This window comes from Trematomus bernacchii, unplaced genomic scaffold (genome assembly GCF_902827165.1).
Source record: "Trematomus bernacchii unplaced genomic scaffold, fTreBer1.1, whole genome shotgun sequence".
Classification (NCBI taxonomy): domain Eukaryota; kingdom Metazoa; phylum Chordata; class Actinopteri; order Perciformes; family Nototheniidae; genus Trematomus; species Trematomus bernacchii.
Genome location: NW_022987429.1, coordinates 355193 through 378534, shown reverse-complemented (window position 1 = coordinate 378534; position 23342 = coordinate 355193). Strand labels below are relative to the sequence as shown.

At 41.4% G+C, this 23342-nt stretch overlaps 1 protein-coding gene across 1 annotated transcript in view; it reads left to right on the top strand.

Annotated features, from left to right (window-relative positions):
- slit3 (slit homolog 3 (Drosophila)) overlaps window positions 1-23342 on the top strand; it is a 228127-nt gene that overhangs the window by 159071 nt on the left and 45714 nt on the right. The window contains 11 exon segments of the mRNA XM_034141508.1: window positions 998-1069; window positions 4613-4776; window positions 6049-6193; window positions 9925-9996; window positions 11212-11283; window positions 12511-12582; window positions 15258-15401; window positions 15930-16093; window positions 19212-19362; window positions 21574-21648; window positions 23053-23196. Coding sequence (XP_033997399.1) covers window positions 998-1069; window positions 4613-4776; window positions 6049-6193; window positions 9925-9996; window positions 11212-11283; window positions 12511-12582; window positions 15258-15401; window positions 15930-16093; window positions 19212-19362; window positions 21574-21648; window positions 23053-23196 — 1275 coding nt within the window.

Here is a 23342-nt window from a genome sequence, read left to right as displayed (position 1 = left end):
TGTGTGTGTGTGTGTGTGTGTGTGTGTGTGTGTGTGTGTGTGTGTGTGTGTGTGTGTTTTCGTGTGTGTTTGTGTGTTCGTGCATCAATAAATTACGAGTTAAAACTCTATGTGATGACTTGGCACGATAGCGGCACCCTGAACAGAAGGTCAGAATTTGCAGATGCAGTGTGTTGCAGTTTTGATGATGTTTGGAATAGTACCATCAATGTTTTTATGATTTCAATTCAGATGAAGTCAAATTTATTTATATAACCGAGAATAAAAAATCATGTATTTTATTTGGTTTGCAAATCCCCTTTATCCTCAGCCCTCATGAAAAATTCAACATAACCAACTTCGGATAAGCAACAACTGTTTTTCAGGAAACATTCATTAAAACAAAAAAATGTTTTCAGGCATTTCTAAATGCTTTTCGATTAAACCAAATTACTAAACTAAATACTTTACGACATCCACATGAGTTAATTTGAACACTGGCAAACAAATAAAGACTACAAATTGTTTTGGGTTTAATATATGGTATTATTGTCCTATGGATAGTTTTACTTTCTCAAACTGTTTAATTTGTGTAATTTTCCACTACTAGAATGGATAAAACTATCCAGTATAACACAAGATAATATTATTGAAAACCCTGAGTCAACATGGTCTTTTGTAGCTGAATATATTGTTGAGTCTTTTCTTTTCTATCAGCCACCTCAGAATCCCTCCAAATTCATTTTGTGATCCCTTTGGGGAAACCACCTAGACAATGTTTTTTATAAACATAGTTATACAAGTTTTACTCTCAAGCACAAAAATCCCCAAACTTGGATATTTGAGAGGTCAGGGAAAAGGTGACGGGAACTCAAACCTGTATTCTGGATAGAATTTAATTGAACTTGCGTCAGAGTTTAAACCGCAGAACCGAAAAGTGGCACTGAGTTTTTATTTTTCTAACAGTCTGTTTTTCTCTTTTCTCCCCCCTTTTCCCTCTCTCTGTTTCTCCGTCCAGCACTCTCAACAACAACAACATCACCCTCATCCCCCTGTCCAGCTTCAACCACATGCCCAAGCTGCGGACTCTGTGAGTATACACAAACACACACATACACACACACACACACAACTTCTAAAATATACTACAGATGCTCACACACACAATTGTATATATTAACACATGCACAGAGGTACATTAATTTCTACTTTCATTCAAACGAAGATACTTGCACTGCGAACACAAAACTATGCCTCAAACACAAACAACGAGGCACCAGTCGTTGTCTCATGTCCATAATAAGAGACCACTTCATCTATTGTTTCATGACTGTGAATAATCATGTGGTCATTACGCACTCACACACCCATAAAGACACACACAGAGTTGGATAGAGCGACAAATATGCTCACACACTTGAGTGATTGTAGCCTCATTAATACCACAAGAAAGCCTTGTTCAGGCTCGATAGATCAATCTGCTTTGATTCATTCGAAGAAACCTCCTACACTAATGTTACTGATGTGATCACACACACACACACACACACACACACACACACACACACACACACACACACACACACACACACACACACACACACACACACACACACACACAGTCGTTATCCATCATGAATGCCAGGCGAATTTACTTTCTGATTGATCAGAAGGGGAGTTTGATCTGTGTATATACATGTCTTTTTTTTTGCTGTATTTACTTGAGATTTTACAGTTGCCAAGGTGATGGCACGACATCTCTAGGCGGACTACCCATAATCCCGTGGGACTGTCTCAGAGCTAGACCATTGAGTTGCATTCCTGCTGGCCACACTGGGGTAGAATTCTGCCAAACCAGCATGCATTGAAAGGGATTTCCTCCCCAAATCCCATTTTTACGAGGCCCTTGTGTGGTCACTCAACCCTACTTAACATTCAGAAATGGGGATTTCTAAATACAAGCAGAAATCAATTTATCTTTCACGACCATTTGCTCTGTTCAACTTTTAAACAGCAGCATGCTTCAACAGCCCATCACATAGCATGGTTTCTATATTTCCCGCAACTCTAGTGGCACTATGGCTGGAAATCAGCTTTTTAAATTGGATTCAGGCAGCAGCGACGCAGTGGCAGCAGATTGAGAACAGAGTCACCCAAATCTTTTAATCAAAGCCCTTATCTGTTTTCTGTCAAAACTGAGGGACTGTCTCTTCCCATTTTCTCTCTCTATGTTTGCATCAAACCTCACATTTCTGGCCATATTGTTCATCCCTATTTTTCACAACTTCCACATTTACTCCACCCTTCATCTTATTTTTTCGTCCTCTCCTATCAGGACTTCTCGGTTGTCCGTCATCATGGCACCTTTGTGTTCTCCTTTCTCCTAACATCGTTGCTTCTTCTTTCACTTCTACCCATTTCCCTCTGTCCCTCCTGTCCTCTTGTGTGCCCCTCTCTCCTCTTCTCCTCTTCCCCACCTCCTTTAAGCTCAGTGATCATCTCTCAGTTCACCCTCCTCCTCTTTGTGCGTTCTGCTACACTAACCTTTGTCATGACCCTCCTCCTTCTCCTCCTCTTGTTGCTTCCTCTTCTGAATTAAATGGTGTATCTTTTATTTTTTGCTGGACTCAGATCTCAGTATTGAATTTTCTGCTTTTATAAAAACGACTCATTCAATCAGACGTTCAGAGGTGTCCCTGATCTGATTGGCGGCGGATTTTGAGAAATGTGTGTGTGTGTTCTTTTTGGAAACTTCTGCATTGCCTCCCTAGCCACATTATGTTTGGGATTTCTTGACACTGCTGATTTTAAATTTGTTCAGTTCATTTGATGCTTTTTTCTCTCTTTCTCTCTCTATTTATTCATTTACTGTATCCATATGTCTTTATTTCACTTTTTTCTCAGCCTTTCCGAAGTATCAATCTATTCTATAACAATAAATACATTAGAGCTCCGCTGGGTGTCTCTTATTCAGAATGAAACCAATGAAAAGATTTGAAATCCCACAGCTTCTATCCGTGTGTGTGTGTTTGTGTGACTCACTGTACAGTGTTGATCTAGTAACTTTGCCTATTAACCCTCCAAGGCAAATACTAAGAATACTAACACACAAGCAAACACACACACACATTCACAGAAACACCACGTACCCTTAGTCACCCGCAACCAATAAGCCAAACTAACGCTATCACTGACTTACAGCTACACTCAAATGCAGTTCACACACACACACACACACACACACACACACACACACACACACACACACACACACACACACACACACACACACACACACACACACACACACACACACACACACACACACAAAAGCACTTTATCCATACCTCCTGCCTCTTCCAATTCTCCCCTGTGTTTTAATCCTACTTGTCAGTAATTAAGGCTGAGCCGGGGGTGGGCTGGGACGTGGCTATCTCCATGCGGGGGTTTGACTATAAACTGGATTTATAATGGGAGAGCGGGATTAAAACCCACTGCCCCCGCTGCTAGCATCAATGAGCCCATCTCTGCTCCATAACAGGATTTGTCCTCTGCTTTATTACAAAGGGAGGCCTGTCTTCTGAAAGGCTAGATATCCCGGCTGGCATATAATACGCTGACAAGACATTCTGCTGTTCATCCGCCCTGCTTCTCCTCATGGCTCTTTCTCTCCTCCTATTTTTTTAAGGTGTCAAATCCAGTCAGTGCAGCCTGAGTTCAGCTCTGCGAAACATCACCTGATGAGCTCTATATTGAGTTGTACCATTTAATTAATGCCACAAGTGCAGTTTGAAAAGGCTATTAGTGAGATGTTACTTGAAGTATAAATTGGCAATTGGGGTCCTCATCGGGATCTTAAATGATTCAGATGAGAGGATCTTCTTTATCATTTAATCTACTCGCACTGTTGCACTTTCATACTGTATGAGCAAAGTCTAATGCAGTTTAGCAGAATGCATGACAGGATCATCTACGAAAAAAAATCATATGCTCAGTTACATCCGTAAGTGTGAAAAATAGCACTGCAGATAGATTGGCTTTTTTCAGTTCAGAAAAAGTGTGCTAATTTCTTAGGATAATTTATTTATTTATTTTGGGGTGGCACTTTTTGCCAAATAAATAATCCTAATGTTAGTGGTAGTTTTTCCATGTTCTGTGGATTGTCCCTAGCAACAGGGACATACAAACAATAATGAGAATAAACTATAAATAATATTATTTTTCTCATATTTCTCCTTTTGTTATTATTTTTCTCTTTTTATTTTATTTTTGTCCTTTTTACTTGATATTTGTTTCCGCTCTCTTCATGTCTACATCTTTCCTTTACTCCATTCTTTCCCAACTTTGTGCCCCTCTCTCTTTTTATCTGTCTTTCTGAATAGATTGTGATTCAGCCTTATGTGTCCTCCCTTTAAAGGGAGTCATATTGTCACAGACCTTCGGGAAATGAGACTTGGGGATATTACTCTGTGTGTGTCAGTTTGTGTGTGTGTGTCACCACCAAATCAGTGCCAACTGATACAATACATTTGCTTTTACTGAGATAATCTAGACACTTTTTGAAATGCACATTTTAGGATATGTTCTTCTTCTTCATTTCACTCACACACATGTCTTTCTCCATCTCTCTCAGGCGTCTGCACTCCAACAATCTCCACTGCGACTGCCACCTGTCCTGGCTCTCTGATTGGCTCAGAGCCAGGCGGGGCTTGGCTCCCTTCACCCAATGCATGGCCCCCGCCCACATGAGGGGCCTCAACGTCCCAGATGTGCAGAAGAAGGATTTTCTCTGCAATGGTAAGCCAGCATCAACACACATACTCTAAACATAATATTCTATTGAAATATAACAGGTGAAGAGTGAAGGACTCACTGCAGTTAGTGCTTGCTTTGGCATGCAAGTGATGATGTGACTCTTTCTTAACTCAAGGTGATATTAAAAGAAGCCTCCTTTTTTTTTGTATCCAACACCTTAAGAACAAAATCCAGGAAAATAACTTTAAAGAAAAATTGATCTTTGCTCCATTGCTTTTGCATCTTTTGGCACAGGAACTATAATACTTGTTCAGTATAATCGAGCCTCTAAAGTTATTTTTTACCTGGAACTATTCAGAAACACCAATGTATTTATATGATATACAGATTGGATTTAAATGCAAGTTCCCTTTTGGATTTAATGTTGTTGGGAGTTCAACAACACAGGGGATGTATTAAACATAACGGTCTTTATTACAGGCGGCATTGTTATCATGTACAGACAGCTCAGCATTGAGTTTATAGCACAGAAATAATTACACCATGTACTGTAGAGCGTGTAATCAGCTAAAAGGCCAGTATAAGAGCAACAGTGTTATCAGCTGGAGATAGTATAGACACTGTTTATAGGCCTCTGATTCAGCTCTCTTTTCTAATAGACTGTCAGGCTGTGCTCTCTTTATTAGCCGTTAGCCTTCTTTTTTTCTGAGTACACGCTCCATGGCAGACCTCCTCTTTTGGCTCTTTTTTCATTTCTGTCTCTTACCCTCGGAGTCAATAACACCCTGTCTTTCTTTTATTCTTTCTTACTTCCATCCCTACATTTTTCATTCCTCTCCTTACTTGATTTATTCTCCTGTATTCTATTTCATATTCCTGTCTCGCTCCTTCTGTTCCTAATCTTCAATCTATGTTTTCAGCTATTATTTTGTTTACGCTTGATGATGTTTAGTACTCAAATTTAGTTTATAGGTTTAATGCCAATAGATGGCTTAATTCCTAAACAAGTATTCCTGGCACTATGCAAATGCTTCTGATACAACATGAAGACCAATATGGGACACTAAAACTCCACCCTGAGGCTTGTCTCATTGAAATACACTTGCATAAGAAGATACAAAACATCATAAAGAATAAAACAGAAGCTAATATTTGATTGGATAATTGTTAGCACTGGTAGTAAAGTAAATGTAGCTGCAGGCAAGGAGTAACGTCCTATTCTCTTTCTTATATTCAGGAGTAGACTAAGAAAAGTGCTTTTCAAACAAATGAAAGCAAATCTGTTTCATTTCATCTGTACATTGCTTCCTACAGGTCCAGCACAGACAGAGCTGAGGACTTGTGTTCCCCAGGTGGCGGTGTGTCCAGCCAGCTGCAGCTGTAACAACAACATAGTGGACTGTCGACGTAAAGGCCTCACTGAAATACCAGCCAACCTCCCAGAGGGCATCGTGGAGATGTAAGAGTGCTTTATTTGACTTCTTACATGCTACGTGTGTCTACGTTGACTAATTTGCAAAGCATATTTTGCATATCATGGATTATGCCCTCTTTAAATGTATGCTTCTCAATATCCCTACACTATTTTCACAGTTTTGGATATCCAGTCAATATATTTACTTTGTCATAACCCATTTAAAACTGTATTCTGGCCACATAGCTATGATGGGCCCATAGCGAAATCTCTGCCTGAACATTTTGTGCTTTTGGTGCCACAAAATCATGTGGTGATTAGCAATGTATGTCCTTGTTTTCATTAATTGAACATGAATTTGTATGTGTAAAAAATGTGATGAGATTCTAGTCTACTGAGGGAGAAGTTCTGAATTATTCATAAGATTAAAAATAGATATAAGGGAATGTGTAAGCCAGCATTTGAATAAAAACGTAAGATACTATATCCATTCACACATACACACACAGTTTGCTAACTGTGCTTTTTTCAATGGCATCTTGTTTGAGACTGCAGCAGAACCCTTTCTTTTAAACACTCATACACTCACCTCCCCTTCCTCCCTCCCTCCTCCTTTGAGACTCTTACACACATTTAAACACACACACACCCCACAGTGGGACGTGTTTGATATCCGTATTGATCGTTGTACCCTGTTTGTTTGTACAGAGGACAGCTGCTTGATTGCTCTCTGAGTAAGGGAGCAATTCTCCCCCGCAACGCTACGCCAATACATCTATACCTCCCAAGCATAAGTAATATATTCACACTCACATACACACCAGTGTGCATGCACACGTGTATGCAGACACACCCGTTTTGTATGTGCAAACAATGTACGTACTTGGGCACAAATTATACTAACACACACGTTTTCTGAGACGGTCAAACACACACACACATGCTGTGAGATTGAGTCAGTGGCTGCACAACTTGTCTGATTCAATCACCTCGGCACAGACACTTATGTACACACACGCATAGAATTAGCATTTGATCAATTTTAATAAATGTAGTTGCTGCAGCCAGAAACAATATAGAATAATAAGATGATGTGTTGTCAGTCCTCCAAAGGGGACAAAGTCATCTTTCTGCATGATGGTGGCAAGGATCACTGTCAAATCAGTGTGTGTGTGTGTGTGTGTGTGTGTGTGTGTGTGTGTGTGTGTGTGTGTGTGTGTGTGTGTGTGTGTGTGTGTGTGTGTGTGTGTGTGTGTGTGTGTGTGTGTGTGTGTGTGTGTGTGTGTGTGTGTGTGTTGTGTGTGTGTGTGTGTGTGTGTGTGTGGGTGGGTGGGTGGGTGGGTGGGTGGGTGCGTGCGTGTGCAGCATACAACTGTGCACTTCCAAGTCTTTGTGTTCTAATCTGTCTCTTTAAGTCAAAAACATTCATAGAGCAATTTAACAAAACAGGTTGGTCTCAAGGCGTGTGTGTGTGTGTGTGTGTGTGTGTGTGTGTGTGTGTGTGTGTGTGTGTGTGTGTGTGTGTGTGTGTGTGTGTGTGTGTGTGTGTGTGTGTGTGTGTGTGTGTGTGTGTGTGTGTGTGTGTGTGTGTGTGCGCGTGTGTGTGTGTGTGTGTGTGTGTGTGTGTGTGTGTGTGTGTGTGTGTGTTTCATGCTCACCTGCCAAACCCATCTCCATTTCTAGTTGCAGTTGAATCACCACCTCACCTTATAGATTGTTTATATTGCCTCTCTAAATGTCTTCCCCTGAATACATCCTTTGATATTGAGCCTCTAAGTGTCTTTGGCTCAACCTTGTTTTAAAGCCCCCAGATATAATTGACTTGTTGTGTGTGTTGATTGTCTCCGGCAATGTCAGTACTTCTTTGATTTATTTTGACCCCTCAGAAGAAATAAGGTTTTGTTGCTTGCCAGGGGCGTGAAGTGGGGAAATGTGTTAAGGGACACGGCCAAGAAACATTTACCTGTAAGGGTTGTGTTGCATTCAAAAGCCAGGAGCATGTTGTGATTCATTTGAAAGGTTTCTGCTATGAATTCAATTACAATGCATTTATTCCTGGTAAATGTGGTCAGATAGATAGATAGTTAGTTAGATAGATAGATATATAGATGATAGATAGATAGATAGATAGATAGATAGATAGATAGCATAGATCGCGCCTCGATAGATCGATCGATCGCTCGATCGCTCGCTCGTTCGCTCGCTCAGCTATCTCGCTGATCGATCGCTCGCTCTCATCGCTCGCTCTAGCTCGCTCGCTCGTTTTGCTCGCTCGCTCGCCTCGCTCGCTCGCTCGCTCGCTCGCTCGCTCGCTCGCTCGCTCGCTCGCTCACCTCGCTCGCTCGTTCGTTCGCTCGCTCGCTCTCTCGCTGCTCGCTCGCTCGCTCGCTCGCTCGCTCGCTCGCGCTCGCTCGCTCGCTCGCTCGCTCGTTTTCGCTCGCTCGCTCGCTCTCTCGCTCCTCGCTCGCTCGCTCGCTCGCTCGCTCGCTCGCTCGCTCGCTCGCTCGCTCGCTCGCTCGCTCGCTCGTTCGCTCGCTCGCTCTTCGCTGTCGCCCGCTCGCTCGCTCGCTCTTCCTCGCTCGCTCGCTCGCTCGCTCGACTCGCTCGCTCCTCGTTTGCTCGCCTCGCTCGCTGCTCGCTCGCTCGCTCGATCGCTCGCTCGCTCGCTCGCTCGTTATTCGTTTTCGTTTTGGCTGTCTCGCTCGCTGGCTGCTCTATCCGCTCTGCTCGCCGCCTAGCTCGCTCGCTCGCTCGCTCGCTGGCTGCGCTCTCTCGCTCGCTCGCCTCGCCTCGCTCTCTCGACTCGCTCGCTAGCTGATAGATCGCTCGATGAGAACACTTGAGGTCCAGAGCCCGACGAGTTGGGTCTGACGAGGGAGTAGAGAAGGAAGAGGGTGGTTTAGTTCCCATTTATCATCTTGACAGCTGACCCTGGGGCCGGCCTTGGGACCTCACCGCATCCTCCTCCGTTCCTCTTGATTTTTTCCTCTCCTTTCCCCTGTTGTCTACACGTTTCCACTCCTCTGATTTCTCCTTTGTTGTCCTAATTTCCCACTCCCTTCTAGGATTTCTCTTCTCACTTCTTCCCTTTTCAGATTTTCCTCCAGACCCCATGAAATGGAAAAAAGTAAAGATTTTAAGTAAACTCTGAATTTAACCCATAATCCACCCCTAGTTTTAAGAGCAGTGAGACACTTTTATATACAATATATTAACGTTATATTAACTGTAGATGTCCACAGTATTACTCAAGGGCAATGTGTTACCTAGACAATCACAAAAACAGAAAGCAACCGACAGTAATTGCGAAAGAAATTGCTTTGTGACTAGTTGGCTAGTCTTGAGCAATTGTTGTCCGAAGTCCAGGTTTTGGATGCTCTGATTCTCATGTTGGTCCCATCTAAGTTAATTCCTGCTGAACTGCAAAAATCATCTCCACATTACAGTGACCTTGACTGCTCCCTGCTGCAAAGCAATAACCAACCTGTGGGAATATTGTGTAGATTTTGATTGGAACAGCCACCTCTTGAACTGTTTCTGCTTGTGCTTGACTGAGGTTGTGGGGCAAGCAGGACTTCATGATAACCAATGACTTATCTGTCCTTGGTGAAATAAAATAATGAAATAACTGAAAATTAATTGTATAATCTTGTCATCTCATGTTGAAGTTGTATTCAAATGTTCTCTTTGTGTGGTTTAGGGATAATGTGTGTGTCTAATTAATTCTGAGGGATTGTTAATCTAACACCTTTTTTTTTTTCCTATTTCTCTCTCAGTCGCTTGGAGCAGAACTTGATTAAAAGTGTCCCAGCAGGAGCCTTTTCAGCGTACAAGAAGCTCAAGAGGATGTAAGTCTTGATAAAACTGTGCACAAACTCTCAAATACACACACACAATGTGCACAGATGAACACAATTTGACAAGCCTACAATCATGCACCTACATGTATATGCATGAACACGACTCACATTAACACCGTAGCAGCAATCTTCTTATACTGACTCCACCAATGATTGCATTGTTTTATTATCTTACTCAACCAGTAAAGTCCATATGATGTAAACTACAACAACTGCACCATCTGAATATCAATGAGTATAGGTTTCATTATGTCCACTCCTAAAGCATTTATGCGAGCAGAAAATAAAGCAGACCCACTGTAGAGCCTTGGGGCACTCCAAGGTTAAGTACAGTAATCCACCATAAACCTTTTTTAAGCCAATCTACTGCGTTGTCAGATGTTAATATGATAATGAACCTTTTCCTGTTTAAGTAAGACATTATTTCTATGAACAAGGCTTGCATACATTTTTTTTTAATTAGACCATATTCTTGTTTGTTGACAGCATTCTGAATCTTTATTCGAGCAGTTTAAAACATTTTCATGAAAATATATAATAATACAAATACAAATGTTATCTTTTTTTTTTTAACCAAAAAATCTAAAAAGTCAGAAACTTCACATTTTCACCAGATAAGTTATGTATCCCCCCGGACACAAACACACTGTTCAACTCTTCTAGCTTCATTACAAATTCCACACCCACACATAAACTCACTAGTGAAACATTTCCTTATCGTGCAAATGGCTGAAAATGTCAGATCTGCAGGTTTTAAGGTTATCCACCACACACACACACACCACACACACACACACACACACACACCCACACACACACACACACACACACACACACACACACACACACACACACACACACACACACACACACACACGCACACAGATGCACAGATAGAGTTTTAACCTCCACAGAAGTGTTAAATAATATATCTTACAGCAGTGAGGTGAATGACATGAACTGCACTTAACATGCCACTGCTGCCAGTTTCTGTCTCTCTCATGTCACTTCACTCTCACTCCCTCTCTTTTTTTCATTTACTTTACATATTCAGACCTTCTACATTTTTGTACTCATGTCCCCTTGCCTTGACCTCTGCTGATGTATTCTCTCATGATCATTTGTCAGACAGTTCTAGGACATTCACACAGAATGAGCCCCATTAATGTACACGCTCTTTCTCTCTCTGTCTTCTCCCCCCAGTGACTTGAGTAAGAACCAGATTTCTGATGTTGCCGCAGATGCTTTCACTGGCCTCCGCTCCCTCATCTCACTGTAAGTATGACACACGTGCTTGCTATGACCAAATACCCAGACAGGGAGGTAATTGCATTTCCAGACATTACGCAAATAAAATGTTGTCGAGGTTGACAACCAGACCACAATGCTAAAGAGTGTGCGTGTGTGCTACATGTGGGTCTTTGCATTTTGTCATCTGTGTAATTGTGTACGTGCCTGCAATCAGTCGATTTGTGTGTGTGTGTGTGTGTGTATGTGTGTCTGAGGTTGAATATGATAAGAACATGAAGGACAGTTTAATTTGAACCAATCTGGAGCATGAAAATGAGACGGACAGACAAGAAGGGTTAGACAAGGTGAACGCTGGATTTTAAGACTGAACACACAGACACACATACACACACACACACACACAGCAGAGTCAGTTGAACAGGAATATCACTGCAGGCCAGCTAAGGCGTGATTTAGCAAAGTATAAAATTGCTCAAGTGAATTAAATGATTACAACTGCAATGGGAAGCACATCTCAGACATACTTTCAGTTTTCCACGATCACATCTGAAGAATGATTCAACTGTGTATTTAGTAAAACAAGAGGTTGTACTAAATTACTGTGATTTTATAATCTGACCAAGGTCTTTGTTTTTTGTTATTATTTTTAATATTCCTTCAGTCCTCTTTCCTAACATATCTTTCAACTTGGTGAGAACTACGTTGTTTCCATTCCAAGCAGATAGGTTCAGGGTCTTCTCCGCCTTTGGGAGAGCCAACTGTAATTGTATGAAAGATGGGTTGGTCAAGGAAAGTAATTTTAAAAGGCATCTTGGTTGAAGGTGCCATTTTTGTATTAAAGTGTAGCAGCCCAGTAAAATCAATATATCTTCAAAGTTTATGATTTGGTTGCCTATGAGTTGAATAAGCTTGTCATGCTATGTTCGACACAGGCATTAAACATGTAGGAAATGAATATGAAAGCATAATATGATTCAAGGTTTCAATTGGGATAAGCTGACTGTAAGAGTTACTGGTTAAATCATGGCCAAAACATGATCAAAATGAGATTGTAAGATTGATGTATTTAAAATATGTATGGTTGCAGAACAGTGCCCCTCTCCAGTGGCGGATTAGAGCAGGAATAATGTCCAAACAACAAAGTATTTAATGTGTCGTGCAGCCTCCTTCAGAACACATAAGTCTCCATGTGTGCGGACAGCCTCGTAAACACTGTAAGCTAAATGATGTTGTTTTGACTGTCCTGTGCAGGGTGCTGTACGGAAACAAGATCACAGAGCTGCCCAAGGGATTGTTTGATGGACTGGCTGCCCTACAGCTACTGTAAGTACTGTCTGTGTGGTCTCTTGTTATGTGTTTGTGTATATGTGTGTTTTTGTGTGCCCCCAAGAAAACAATGAAACACATTATTCAGTAAATAAAAGAAAATCACACTCAAATATAGGTTTCACTTAAGAGGAAACTGTATTGGTGAGAATTTGTAACAGAAATTCTGTTAATAAACTTTTTTTTTTGTAATTGATTAAGTGGCAACCAATAAACATGTGACCTGTAAAATGAATTACAGCCTACAAACATATGGGCTTCAATGCAGATGATTTATCGGCAAGGAACATAACCGCTGTGTGGCATAAGTCACTGTATACCACCGAATGTTGTGGCCAAGAAGAAAAGTACCTTGAGGGCAAGAATATGAAAAACTAGGATGGAAAAATACCAGCCCTCTTTGGTTGAGTCAGACGTTTATATCATCTTAATAAGGAGGCCATATTTACCTGCAGTGGCAATTAAATTAGCACCAATTGGAGCATCATAAAGCTAAATAGTACTTAATTTTCCTGATTAAGATGATTTGGTGGCGCAGCGTGAGAGAGTCATATCTCCAGTACATTACCTTTGTACAATGATCACAGCTACGGCCAATTTTATGTGCTTCAATATACAGCATAGTGGACATTTTATGAGCAACAGCCCATCTTGGTAATCATCACAATTGCACAGTGGCAGCTATAGTAGGATCCCCTATTCATGCAGTAACGCTCCATCTGTCCTGCATTGTGTGTGTGTATACAGAAAACTGTTTTCTAAATGATCAACATGAACCAAACTGATGAACTGTAATAAAGATAATGTGATCTCCCATAGTTCTTCTAACAATTAGTGTCAACAACTATTAATCGTGAATAGGTCCTCATGGGCAGAGGCTCACACTGCAGCAGAGGTTCAGCATGCAGTCAAAATGTGTTACGTTTGGTACTGTATGTGGCATATGGTCCCTGCAAATGCCGCAGTCCACTGCAGAAACAGCTAATGTTCTGGGCTTTTCCGTCGTAAAGGGAAGTGAGGCAAAGAGAATGAGGATGAGTGAATCTAACCCACAAACACCTTTTACGGGCTTAGGTGGATCATTGGGATGCATGGTGCATAGTCAGACACAGAGAGAAAGGGGGGAAGGTGGGTATGGACAGATGAACAAATGGATAAGGAAGGACATAAAGACATGGATAAAAAGGAAGAAAGATATTGATAAAGTGCAGAACATATTAGAAAAACAGAAAGAGAGGAAATGTGTTTTTTATATGTCGTGACATCATTAACATTTAATATCCCCGCATTGGAAAAGCATTCCCTTCACACCTTGTCATAAATGCTTTTTGTTTGCTTATACCTAAACACTTGATGCCTTAATTGGATCATTCAAAACCAGTTCTCTGCATGTTGAGCTGCTTCAATGGATGAATAAATAAAGTACTGATTGACGACTTAATATTCATGTGTTGCCACATCATTGGTCAATCCCACAAAGACATTGCCTGCTGGCGCTCGCTCAGCAGGCGTAGGGAAGCAAACATGTTTAAATATTTCTCCGCTGATGGAAGAACAATGTCAGTCAGTTTGTCAGGAATTCCAAGTAGCTATTATTCTCCTATATAGTGTCATCAATTTAAATTATTAATTATCTTTCACTGGGGAATCAAGCAGCTTGTCAACCTTCCGTGACAAAGATGAGTTTATTGCTTTGTATAGCTACCGGTCTGTTTATATTGTCTGCGCTGCTTTATTTGACTGGTGCAGTTTCAAGTAATTAGTTCCCCCTGTGAGCTGACTAATGAGGCGTGGATATGTCGCAGAGCAGCGTGTGTGTGTGTGTGTATCTGCCTTTATAAGTGTGTGTGTGTAGAAAGCAGGTTGTGCAAGTATAAGCGCTCGTTAAGATGACTTGAGATGATGTACCAGCACCAAGTTAGTCACCTGTCAGACAAAGAAAGAGAAGAGAAAGAGAGTGTAAGGGACAAAGAAACAAGGAAGGAATTAATAGAGGTTCAAAGAGTAAAAAGTTTGAGAGTGATTGGGACAAGAAGTGGAAAATAGAGAGGTGGAGGTACAGGAAAAAGCCGTCAAATCTGCTTTATTAGCTAATGAAGTGCAGGAATGAAAGAGAGATGTAGGAAAGGGTGGAGGTGCAAACCTTTCCTGTCATTTACCTAATCCCTCTATCACATTTCTCATTTCCCTTTCTCTCCATTTCGTCTGCCAGCCGCTTTCACTTAATTGTATATCTGTGCCACTCAAAATTAAATTTTGGCCTGTCCCTTCACTCTCACTCCATGATTTCCTCCATCCAAACTCCATTCTACTATGTCTTTCCTTTCTCTTTTCTGTTTCCCCTCGCCATCTGTGTCTCCCATCAAAAACAAAGATATAACAGTAGATATTCCTCCCTTGCTCCAAAAAATATATAAAACCGCAATTTTCAGATTTATCTATCACGGCCAGAGAAAATATTATCACGACTGTGGCTATGGTCAGGGACGGAGAGAGAAATAAGGATAACAAGAAGAGGAGAGGGGAGAAAATAGTGGCTCTGCAGTAGATGCTGCTAGGAAAAATGAAGTATCTCATTATCAGTGGGTATCTTTGTTTGTGTTTGAGATAATGAAGCTGAATAGGTAAAAGAAAGACGGATAAATAACAAAAGTCTCCTGATTGTGTTTCAGGCTGCTAAATGCCAACAAAATTAACTGTTTGAGAGTCAACGCCTTCCAAGACCTGCAGAACCTCAACCTGCTGTCGCTGTACGACAACAAAATGCAAACCATCAGCAAAGGACTGTTCGCCCCTCTGCGCTCCATCAAGACTCTGTAAGTAAAACAAGGCTTTAAGGAGTTTTTCTTAAACTTACTGCAAGAATTCAAATTAATCAGCAAGTATTTCAGTAATTGGTTTATCGTTTATTTGGTTTAAGACTTTCCCTAATAAAATGGCAAGTACTTCCGGTCCCTTCTTCTTTAACGTGATATATTGCTGTTTTTCTTCGTAATATATTCGAGAATACACATTTTGATTTAACTGTAATTGGACAAAACTAGCCAATTGTCTTCTGGCCGCCTCTGTTGTAGCCCTAGCCCTATCACTTGTTAATCAAACTGCGAGTACAATACTTCAACGTTTTGTCCTAGGTTTACTTGGAAATAGAAAACTTTCCCCCTTGGCTTTTCCAAGTGGAATTATTGTCTGCACCAAGGTCTCACATCTATAACGAATGTTACAGTGTTTGGTTTCAGTTTAATCATGACTGTTTTGCATTTTTAGATCAGACGCTGTAGTAACTGTACAGTCCTAATATTTCCTTGTCCTCTGACCAACCCATCATCCCCTTTCTCTCTCAGTCATCTGGCCCAGAATCCCTTCATGTGTGACTGTCACCTGAAGTGGCTGGCAGACTACCTGTTCGACAACCCCATTGAGACTAGCGGAGCGCGCTGCAGCCATCCCAGGAGGCTGGCTAACAAGCGCATCAGCCAGGTGAAAGGCAAGAAGTTCAGGTGCACAGGTAAGACATGAGTTCATCCATACACACACACACACAATGAAATGCTTGCACTAACATTCACACTAATCAGGTGAAAGGTAACATGTCATGATTGCCAAATAACATGTTATTAATAGTTGTAGTTTGAAAACCATGTTGGTTTATGTGTGCAATTAGAAATTGATGTGCATGTATTGTCTCTCTCACACACACACACACACACACACAAACACACACACACACACACACACACACACACACACACACACACACACACACACACACACACACACACACTGAAACGCAAGTCTGTCTCTCTGTGGTAATATTTTATTGCTGTTATTTCCTTTGATGCGAGCCATGGGTCTCACTAATTACAACACAGACCAATGCAGTATACTGGAGCAGCACAATAATAACTCCACGGAGACTGGCTATAGACTGTGATCGCCCACTTGTGAGTGTGTGAATGACTGTGTCTGTGTAGGACCGTCTACTTGACATCCCCTGTGTCTCTCAGCAGTGGCTCTTCATGCTGTTTTCTCTTTCTTAATTGAATGCCTTTTTATGGATAACTGGAAAATAGATTTGTGAAATCCCCTTTACAGACAATTTACAAACTCTGTGGCGGTTGAAAGCTAATAATTGGTTTTACAAGGAAGCATAGAGGAGCATCTTTGTCAACTGTGTTTAATCAATCACTTTAACCTTAGACTGAATGGGATTGTGCTAAAAAATAAAAAAAGATGTTCACAAAATGTGCTACTTTTAATAAGGGTTTGTTTAAGGGTTTTATTTATTTATTGTTTTATAATGAACAACATATTTGTTTGTATAAAAGCAGCTTTGCTAGGAGTCACGTTCTGTTGCACATATTTGTTTTATTTGGAGCATGACACTAAAGAATAATGCAACAGCAGAAACAACAGAAAGGCAAACAAAACGCGCTAAATCAATTGTTTCCATCAGAGTAGGACCGACCATTTGGGGATATTAGATTTTTACCCCTTCTTTTCTTTAGCTAAAATGGTATGTCCTAGCCTGAAGCGGGAACAAAGTGAGTAGCATCACCAGTTATATTACATGGTGAAGGCTTTTATGCTTTGCAGTTTAGCATGGAAGGTCTCAGTGGTAAGCTAACCCTTTTTGTTAGTGCTCTGCCCATGGAGTTAATAAAGATACTGATGACAAATCTGAAGCTGGTTATGGCTGCTCTTTGCTTCGGCCTTCGCTCTCTGCAGTCCCATGCCTCCTCTCCCTGCATCTCCTCTTCCTCTCTGGACCTTGTGGACTTTTCGTTTGGTGGGCGGGTTGATCTGCAGCTGTCCTTTGCCTCTCCTATCCTGTATGGACCCTGACCCCCTCACTGATTGGTGCAGCTCTCTGTTGCCCCGCCTTCCTCCTGTGAGGACCTGCATTCTGATTGGTTCGTGCAGCTGTCTCTTGTGCTTGATCTAACCATGTGGCCCCGCCTACTGTGGCATCACATGGTTCCGTCAAGCGCCAGGGACCGCCGAGCACACTCCCACCTGCCTCTCCCAGCCAATCACGCGCCTTGGAGCAAAAAAAATAAGGGTTTACTTCTTTCCCTCTGTTTGTTTGTATTTATGTGTAGGGCTTTTGATGCATGGGACTCTTACTGTGGTTGAAATACATTTACATTGATAACCAATCTAATATCAATGATGTCAGGCATTCATAAACATCCTTCATGAATGCTCAACTGCCATTTGGATCTCTGTTTTCTTTTTAACTAATGTTGTTTCTTATGGAAAGTGTTGATGTGTCTTTTTAGGGTCTCAAATGCATGATAAACTCAATAAAACACAGTGTTTTGGATTCAGTCTGATTAAACTCTTTGTTGGTGTGTTAGTAGACTGTTGTTACAAACCTTCCCACACTATGTTTTACCTGCTTTTTGTCTGCCGCTCCCGCTCCCCTTTCCTTCTTTATTTTAGTAATATTAAATCCTGAGTCCCTTCCCAACATGATTTGCTCTCTATCTCCCCCTTTTTACCTTACTCGCTGCCCTACTCTTTACTTTCTGTCTTGCCAACCAACAGTGCTTGTGGCAGTCAAAAATGTAGCTAAGCAGCCAATTCTCCTAACAGATGCACATCATTTGAGGAGCTGCGATCATTCACTGAGTTCAAATCTAGGTTGTAAATTGCAATTGACCCCTCAATAGGTGGTCTTAGTTCTTTATCAGTGACGAGGAAGCACATACTGTAAGAGTGGAGACAGAGAATCAAAGAACAAGTATTCTGTGCCAATCAAAAAGCAGTCTGACAGGATACTGGCCGAAAACAGAAAAGGTTAAATTGACCGAGAACAGATAGACAAGCCAGGTTGAAAAGAGAGACAGAGGGGTAATGATATCCGTGAGACCCTTTAAAACGTGTTTGTGGTGCACAAATACAACTGCTGCATGATTTAAACCAGCTCTGTTTCACAAGCACTAACGGTCATAAATAATATCTGCTCACAATATGTCCAAATAATAGTACAAGGTCTCTGGCTTACCTTGTTAAGAAACATCCGGGGTTAAACCATGTTTATGAAGAAAATGATTTCATGAAACCACATCTGCGTATTACTTTAATTTATAGTTGAAGCCTTGTCCCCCACCCTTCAGCATCAGCCCTGTGCTCAGGACTGCTGCTGCCTGTTTTGATCAACTACATGAAGGACACACAGTTCCACCAATGTATTGCAAATATGTTTAACAACCTTTTTACAGTGAATATTAAAGCCAAAGTACATTTGAATTCCAACAGGAAACAGATTAGACAAAAACCTGGCAGTGCAAACGGATGCTTCCTAATATTCATGTGATCTTATGTACAATTGTATGTTGGTTGGGATAACATGTTGCCTTTATTATAAGGTATACATAGGATTGTCTTTTCATATATAAATGGAATAACCATTGTTTTTGTCTTTTTCTCTTACCCTTTATCTTTTTCCCTCTTTTGCTTTCTATTTCCCATTCTTTTTGTTGACCTAATTCACCTGGCTATTCTTCCTTTCCCTTTCCACCTGCTGCCAATCCTTTGGTTTGTCCCCCCACTCTGTGTTTTTATTTCTCCTTTGTCACGTTCTTCCTCTTCTGTTCGTCCCCTCCATCTTGACTCTGCAGGTCAGGAGGACTATCGTAGTCGTCTGAGTGGGGACTGTTTCCAGGATCTGGTTTGTCCTGAGAAATGTCGCTGTGAAGGCACCGTGGTCGACTGCTCCAATCTCAAACTGACCCGCGTACCTCCACACATCCCTGAACACACCACAGACCTGTAAGTCAGCCGTGTTTCCTTTTTAACATTAACACACGTACAGTTTAATGTATGCGAACACCGCTTTAGCCTGAAACTGCAAACCCTTATACTTCCTTTAACATGCCACAGACCTGTCAGTCAGGAAGTGTTCACTTTCTCAGGCACATGCACACACCAAAACATCCATAAATACAAATGGAAACATACTCAGGTACATCAGAAGTAGGCTTGCATACATGCAAAGATATGCTCACACATATGCAATGCACGCACACATGTCTGCCTTCCTCCCGATGTCTTTCCGCTTCTCTTAGAGCTCTACCACAAATGTCACTTTTCATTTTTTGCTCTGGGACCAAAATGCCACTCAGCAGTCTTTTCCATCTCCCTCAAAGTCCCAAAGGAGCCATCATCATGTCTGGCGAAGGGTCTCACACTAGAATACTGAGCAGTCCCATGGATCATTCATTTTAATGCTGAAAAATGGAACGGGAGTAACAGAAAGCACGCAAAAGGAATACCGTAACCTGATTGCAAAAAAGGTTAAAGCTTGTGTGCTCCTAATCTGCTAGTTGAAGCATACATTAAGCTGTCTGTGGCTCTTTCCTGCTGTAACGATGCACATTTCCCCTCTGTGGGACTAATAAAGGTATTCTGATTCTGATTCTGATACAAGAGAGTGCTGACGTTCTATGTTATGATTATATGCAAGAAAACTAAATTAGTGAGTCAAAACTGGAACACAAGAAAAGTGTACTGCCCCTAAAATCCGCAAGCACCATTTTACTTTCAGCACCTGGCACTTGATCGAATATTCAATAAGCTAATATTTCCACACCGGAAATAGGAATCGAGCCGGAGGCAAAGTTTTACCTTATAATGCTGAATCACTTCACAACTTTAAAATGTAGGTGAGGGATGAAAAGCTTCTGCCATGGCTATCACTGTGTTACTAAGGAGAAATGCTGCAGAATAAGAGACCAGTGCAGCATTAAGGCCAATACAGGACGGTTGCTTATGGAGGTTAGTTGTATAATGGGGAATTCAACCGTGGCTGCCACTTTAGATAAATAATAATGCCAGTATCCCACAGACCATTAGCTCACAATTCCTCTTTCTCGCTCTCTTTAGTTCTGTTTCCCTCTGTGAACTTTTGTATCCTCTCATTTCCCCTCTATCTGTTCCCATGGTGCTTCATGTCAAAAATATAAACGTTGTCCTTCATGGGTGGTTAGAGGGCAGATCAAAGTTTCTACTATTTTCGACACCCTCTCTCTTTTTCTTGCCTTTTTCTTAACAACACAACCAACCAGAGGGGTTTTCAAGGCCACAAATACACACATAAACACAACACACACACACACACACACACACACACACACACACACACACACACACACACACACACACACACACACACACACACACACACACACAACACACACACACACCACAACAGTTGTGCCCTTTGTAACCTGCCTTATCAGGGGAAATCATGGGAGGCTGAAGGCTTATGTATTTCTTCTCTCTTCTGTCTTTCTTTGTGACTCGTCCCACTAGCCACAAAAAAATCCATCCTCGGCATTGGCCTTGAACGTCTTCAATAAGCATACAAGAATCTTAGAATATCTATTTGGACTCAATAAATGTGTATATTCTGAGAGCGATGGATCACACGATAAGAAATGTTTTGCCACCGCTTTCATTTGGATTTCGCAATGTATAATTTCAGCATGGCGTTATCCAGGTTGATCCATCTTTATATCCCATTAAAAAGTGTCAGCTGAACTTTCACTTCCCATCTTCAATGTCTCTCACTCTGCCTTTTTCACACAAACTCACACACACACACACCCTAGAAGCATCCTTTTAGCAGCACCCTTTTAGTACAAATTACCTCAATAAAGCAGATGTTGGGCTTCCTTCCTCTCAAACTGTTGTCTGTGCTTAGGGCAGTGTGGGTATTGATGACCGTATAGAAAAGATGAATTGCTCTCATCTTCTCCAACAACGTTTAATTATTCTCTTCTCCCTCCTCTGGTTTTTCGGCACATCATACTTCAGCAGTCACGAAAGGCCTCTTAACCTTCAAGCGGTCATTCCCCCCTTAACTTGCAGCCTTTCTCTCTCCATCTTGTTGTTGTGGGTGTGTGTGCATCTTCATTTGTGTGCAGTTTGTTTCATGAAAGAAAAATGTCTAACCCACTCCCTTTATCTTTCCCTCTCTAGGCGGTTAAACGACAATGAGATTGCCATACTGGAGGCTGCAGGGACGTTTAAGAAGCTGCCAAACGTGAAGAAGATGTATGTATGCTTTTATTATGAAGCAATCATGTATTAAATACGTTTGTTTTTACATGTATTTATTATTTTTCAATGGCATGCGATCTACCCACACTTCCTTTGCGATTGACCGGTCGATCGCGATTGACCGGTCGATCGCGATTGACCGGTCGAGCGCGATCGACGTATTGGGCACCCCTACTCTAGATGACTAAAATTAGACAATTGGACGTAAACAGAAAAACAGAAAAAAGAAGGTTGATGGACAGCAACAAGGGATGAAAGACGTTAAGAAAGAGACAAGAAATAGAAGGATAGGTGATAGAGTGAAGGCAATGGAAGGGAAAGGGGAAAATAAGGAAGCTTGGATCTAAAGAGGAAAGAAGGGAAGAGGAAAGTGTAAAAAAACATAAATGCAAAGAGGGCAAGAGTGAAACTGAGAGAGACAGGATCGCGGGAAGAAGGAAGAAGAGTGGCTGAGGACAAGAAAGAGGATGGGAGGGGCATAGAGAGATGGAGGGTGAGGAAGGGTGGGCGGGAGAAATGGAGGAAGCGAATATTAAATGGAAATAAAAGATGGGCCTTCGGTTCAGATTTACAGTCACTCCTTATCTACGACCTCCTCTCGGTTTGTGTGTGTGCGTGTGTGTCAGAGCGAGATAGAGAAAGACAGAGCTGAAACCAGAAGTTGATTTATTGGAGAGGAAATTGCTAACCATCTAGCAGTGTCACTGACGATATAGATTGGGTAGCACTCATTTCCATTTTCCTTCTCTCAATTCCTTCCCTCTATTTCTCATCTCCTTTCTTCCTCACCCTCACATTTTCTCTTATCCTTTCCATCTGCTTTTATTATATTTCAAACTTAACTGCATATGTATATTTTATTTTTTTATTTTGTCTGTCCATCCTTTTCCTTCTCTGCTCTTCCCCTCTTGTCTCCTCTCTTCTTCCTCCTCCTCTCCTCTTCCATGAAGCTGATAAGAGGAAACACAAAACTAGCTTTGAATGAAAGCTACAGTAGTTATGATAGCTATCATCTCAAGTTATTGTCTCTGTGACCAAATGCTCCCTTTTCATTTTTCTCATTATGTGAGCAAGGAAGAGAGATTGCAATCCTTTTCAGTTGCCTGTTACCACTTGTCTCATTTTCTTTTGTGTGGGTGTGTCCATGTGCTTCATAGTGTAGAAAGTTATGGCCATTGCTGGAAGCTGTTATCAAAATATCTAGTGTACAAGACGAAGACATTAAGATGGAGAGAACATTTCATATTTATTAGTTAAGAAACATGATTGATTAGTGCAGTTCAATTGGAAATATGACATCATAGGCTTTCCTGCATGTACTGTAGTTCAAACAAACACAAGCAGAAAAACCTAAATATCAAATACTGCAACATGTGTGCATCTTTGTCTTTCATGCAGCAACCTGAGTAACAACAAGCTGAGAGACATCCGTGAAGGTGCGTTTGATGGAGCGGGTGGAGTTTTGGAGCTGCTGCTGACGGGGAACAAGCTAACTGGACTGCAGGGACGCATGTTCAAAGGACTCATCGGCCTGAAAACTCTGTAAGTCAGGTTTACTGCGTGTGTGTGTGTGTGTGTGTGTGTGTGTATGGTCTATGTGTGTGTGTTCAGCACTTCAGTTTTGTTGGTAGTGGTTTGCTTGTAAAGAAAATGACGCTACCTGTAATTAGCGAGTTTAAAGTTGCTCC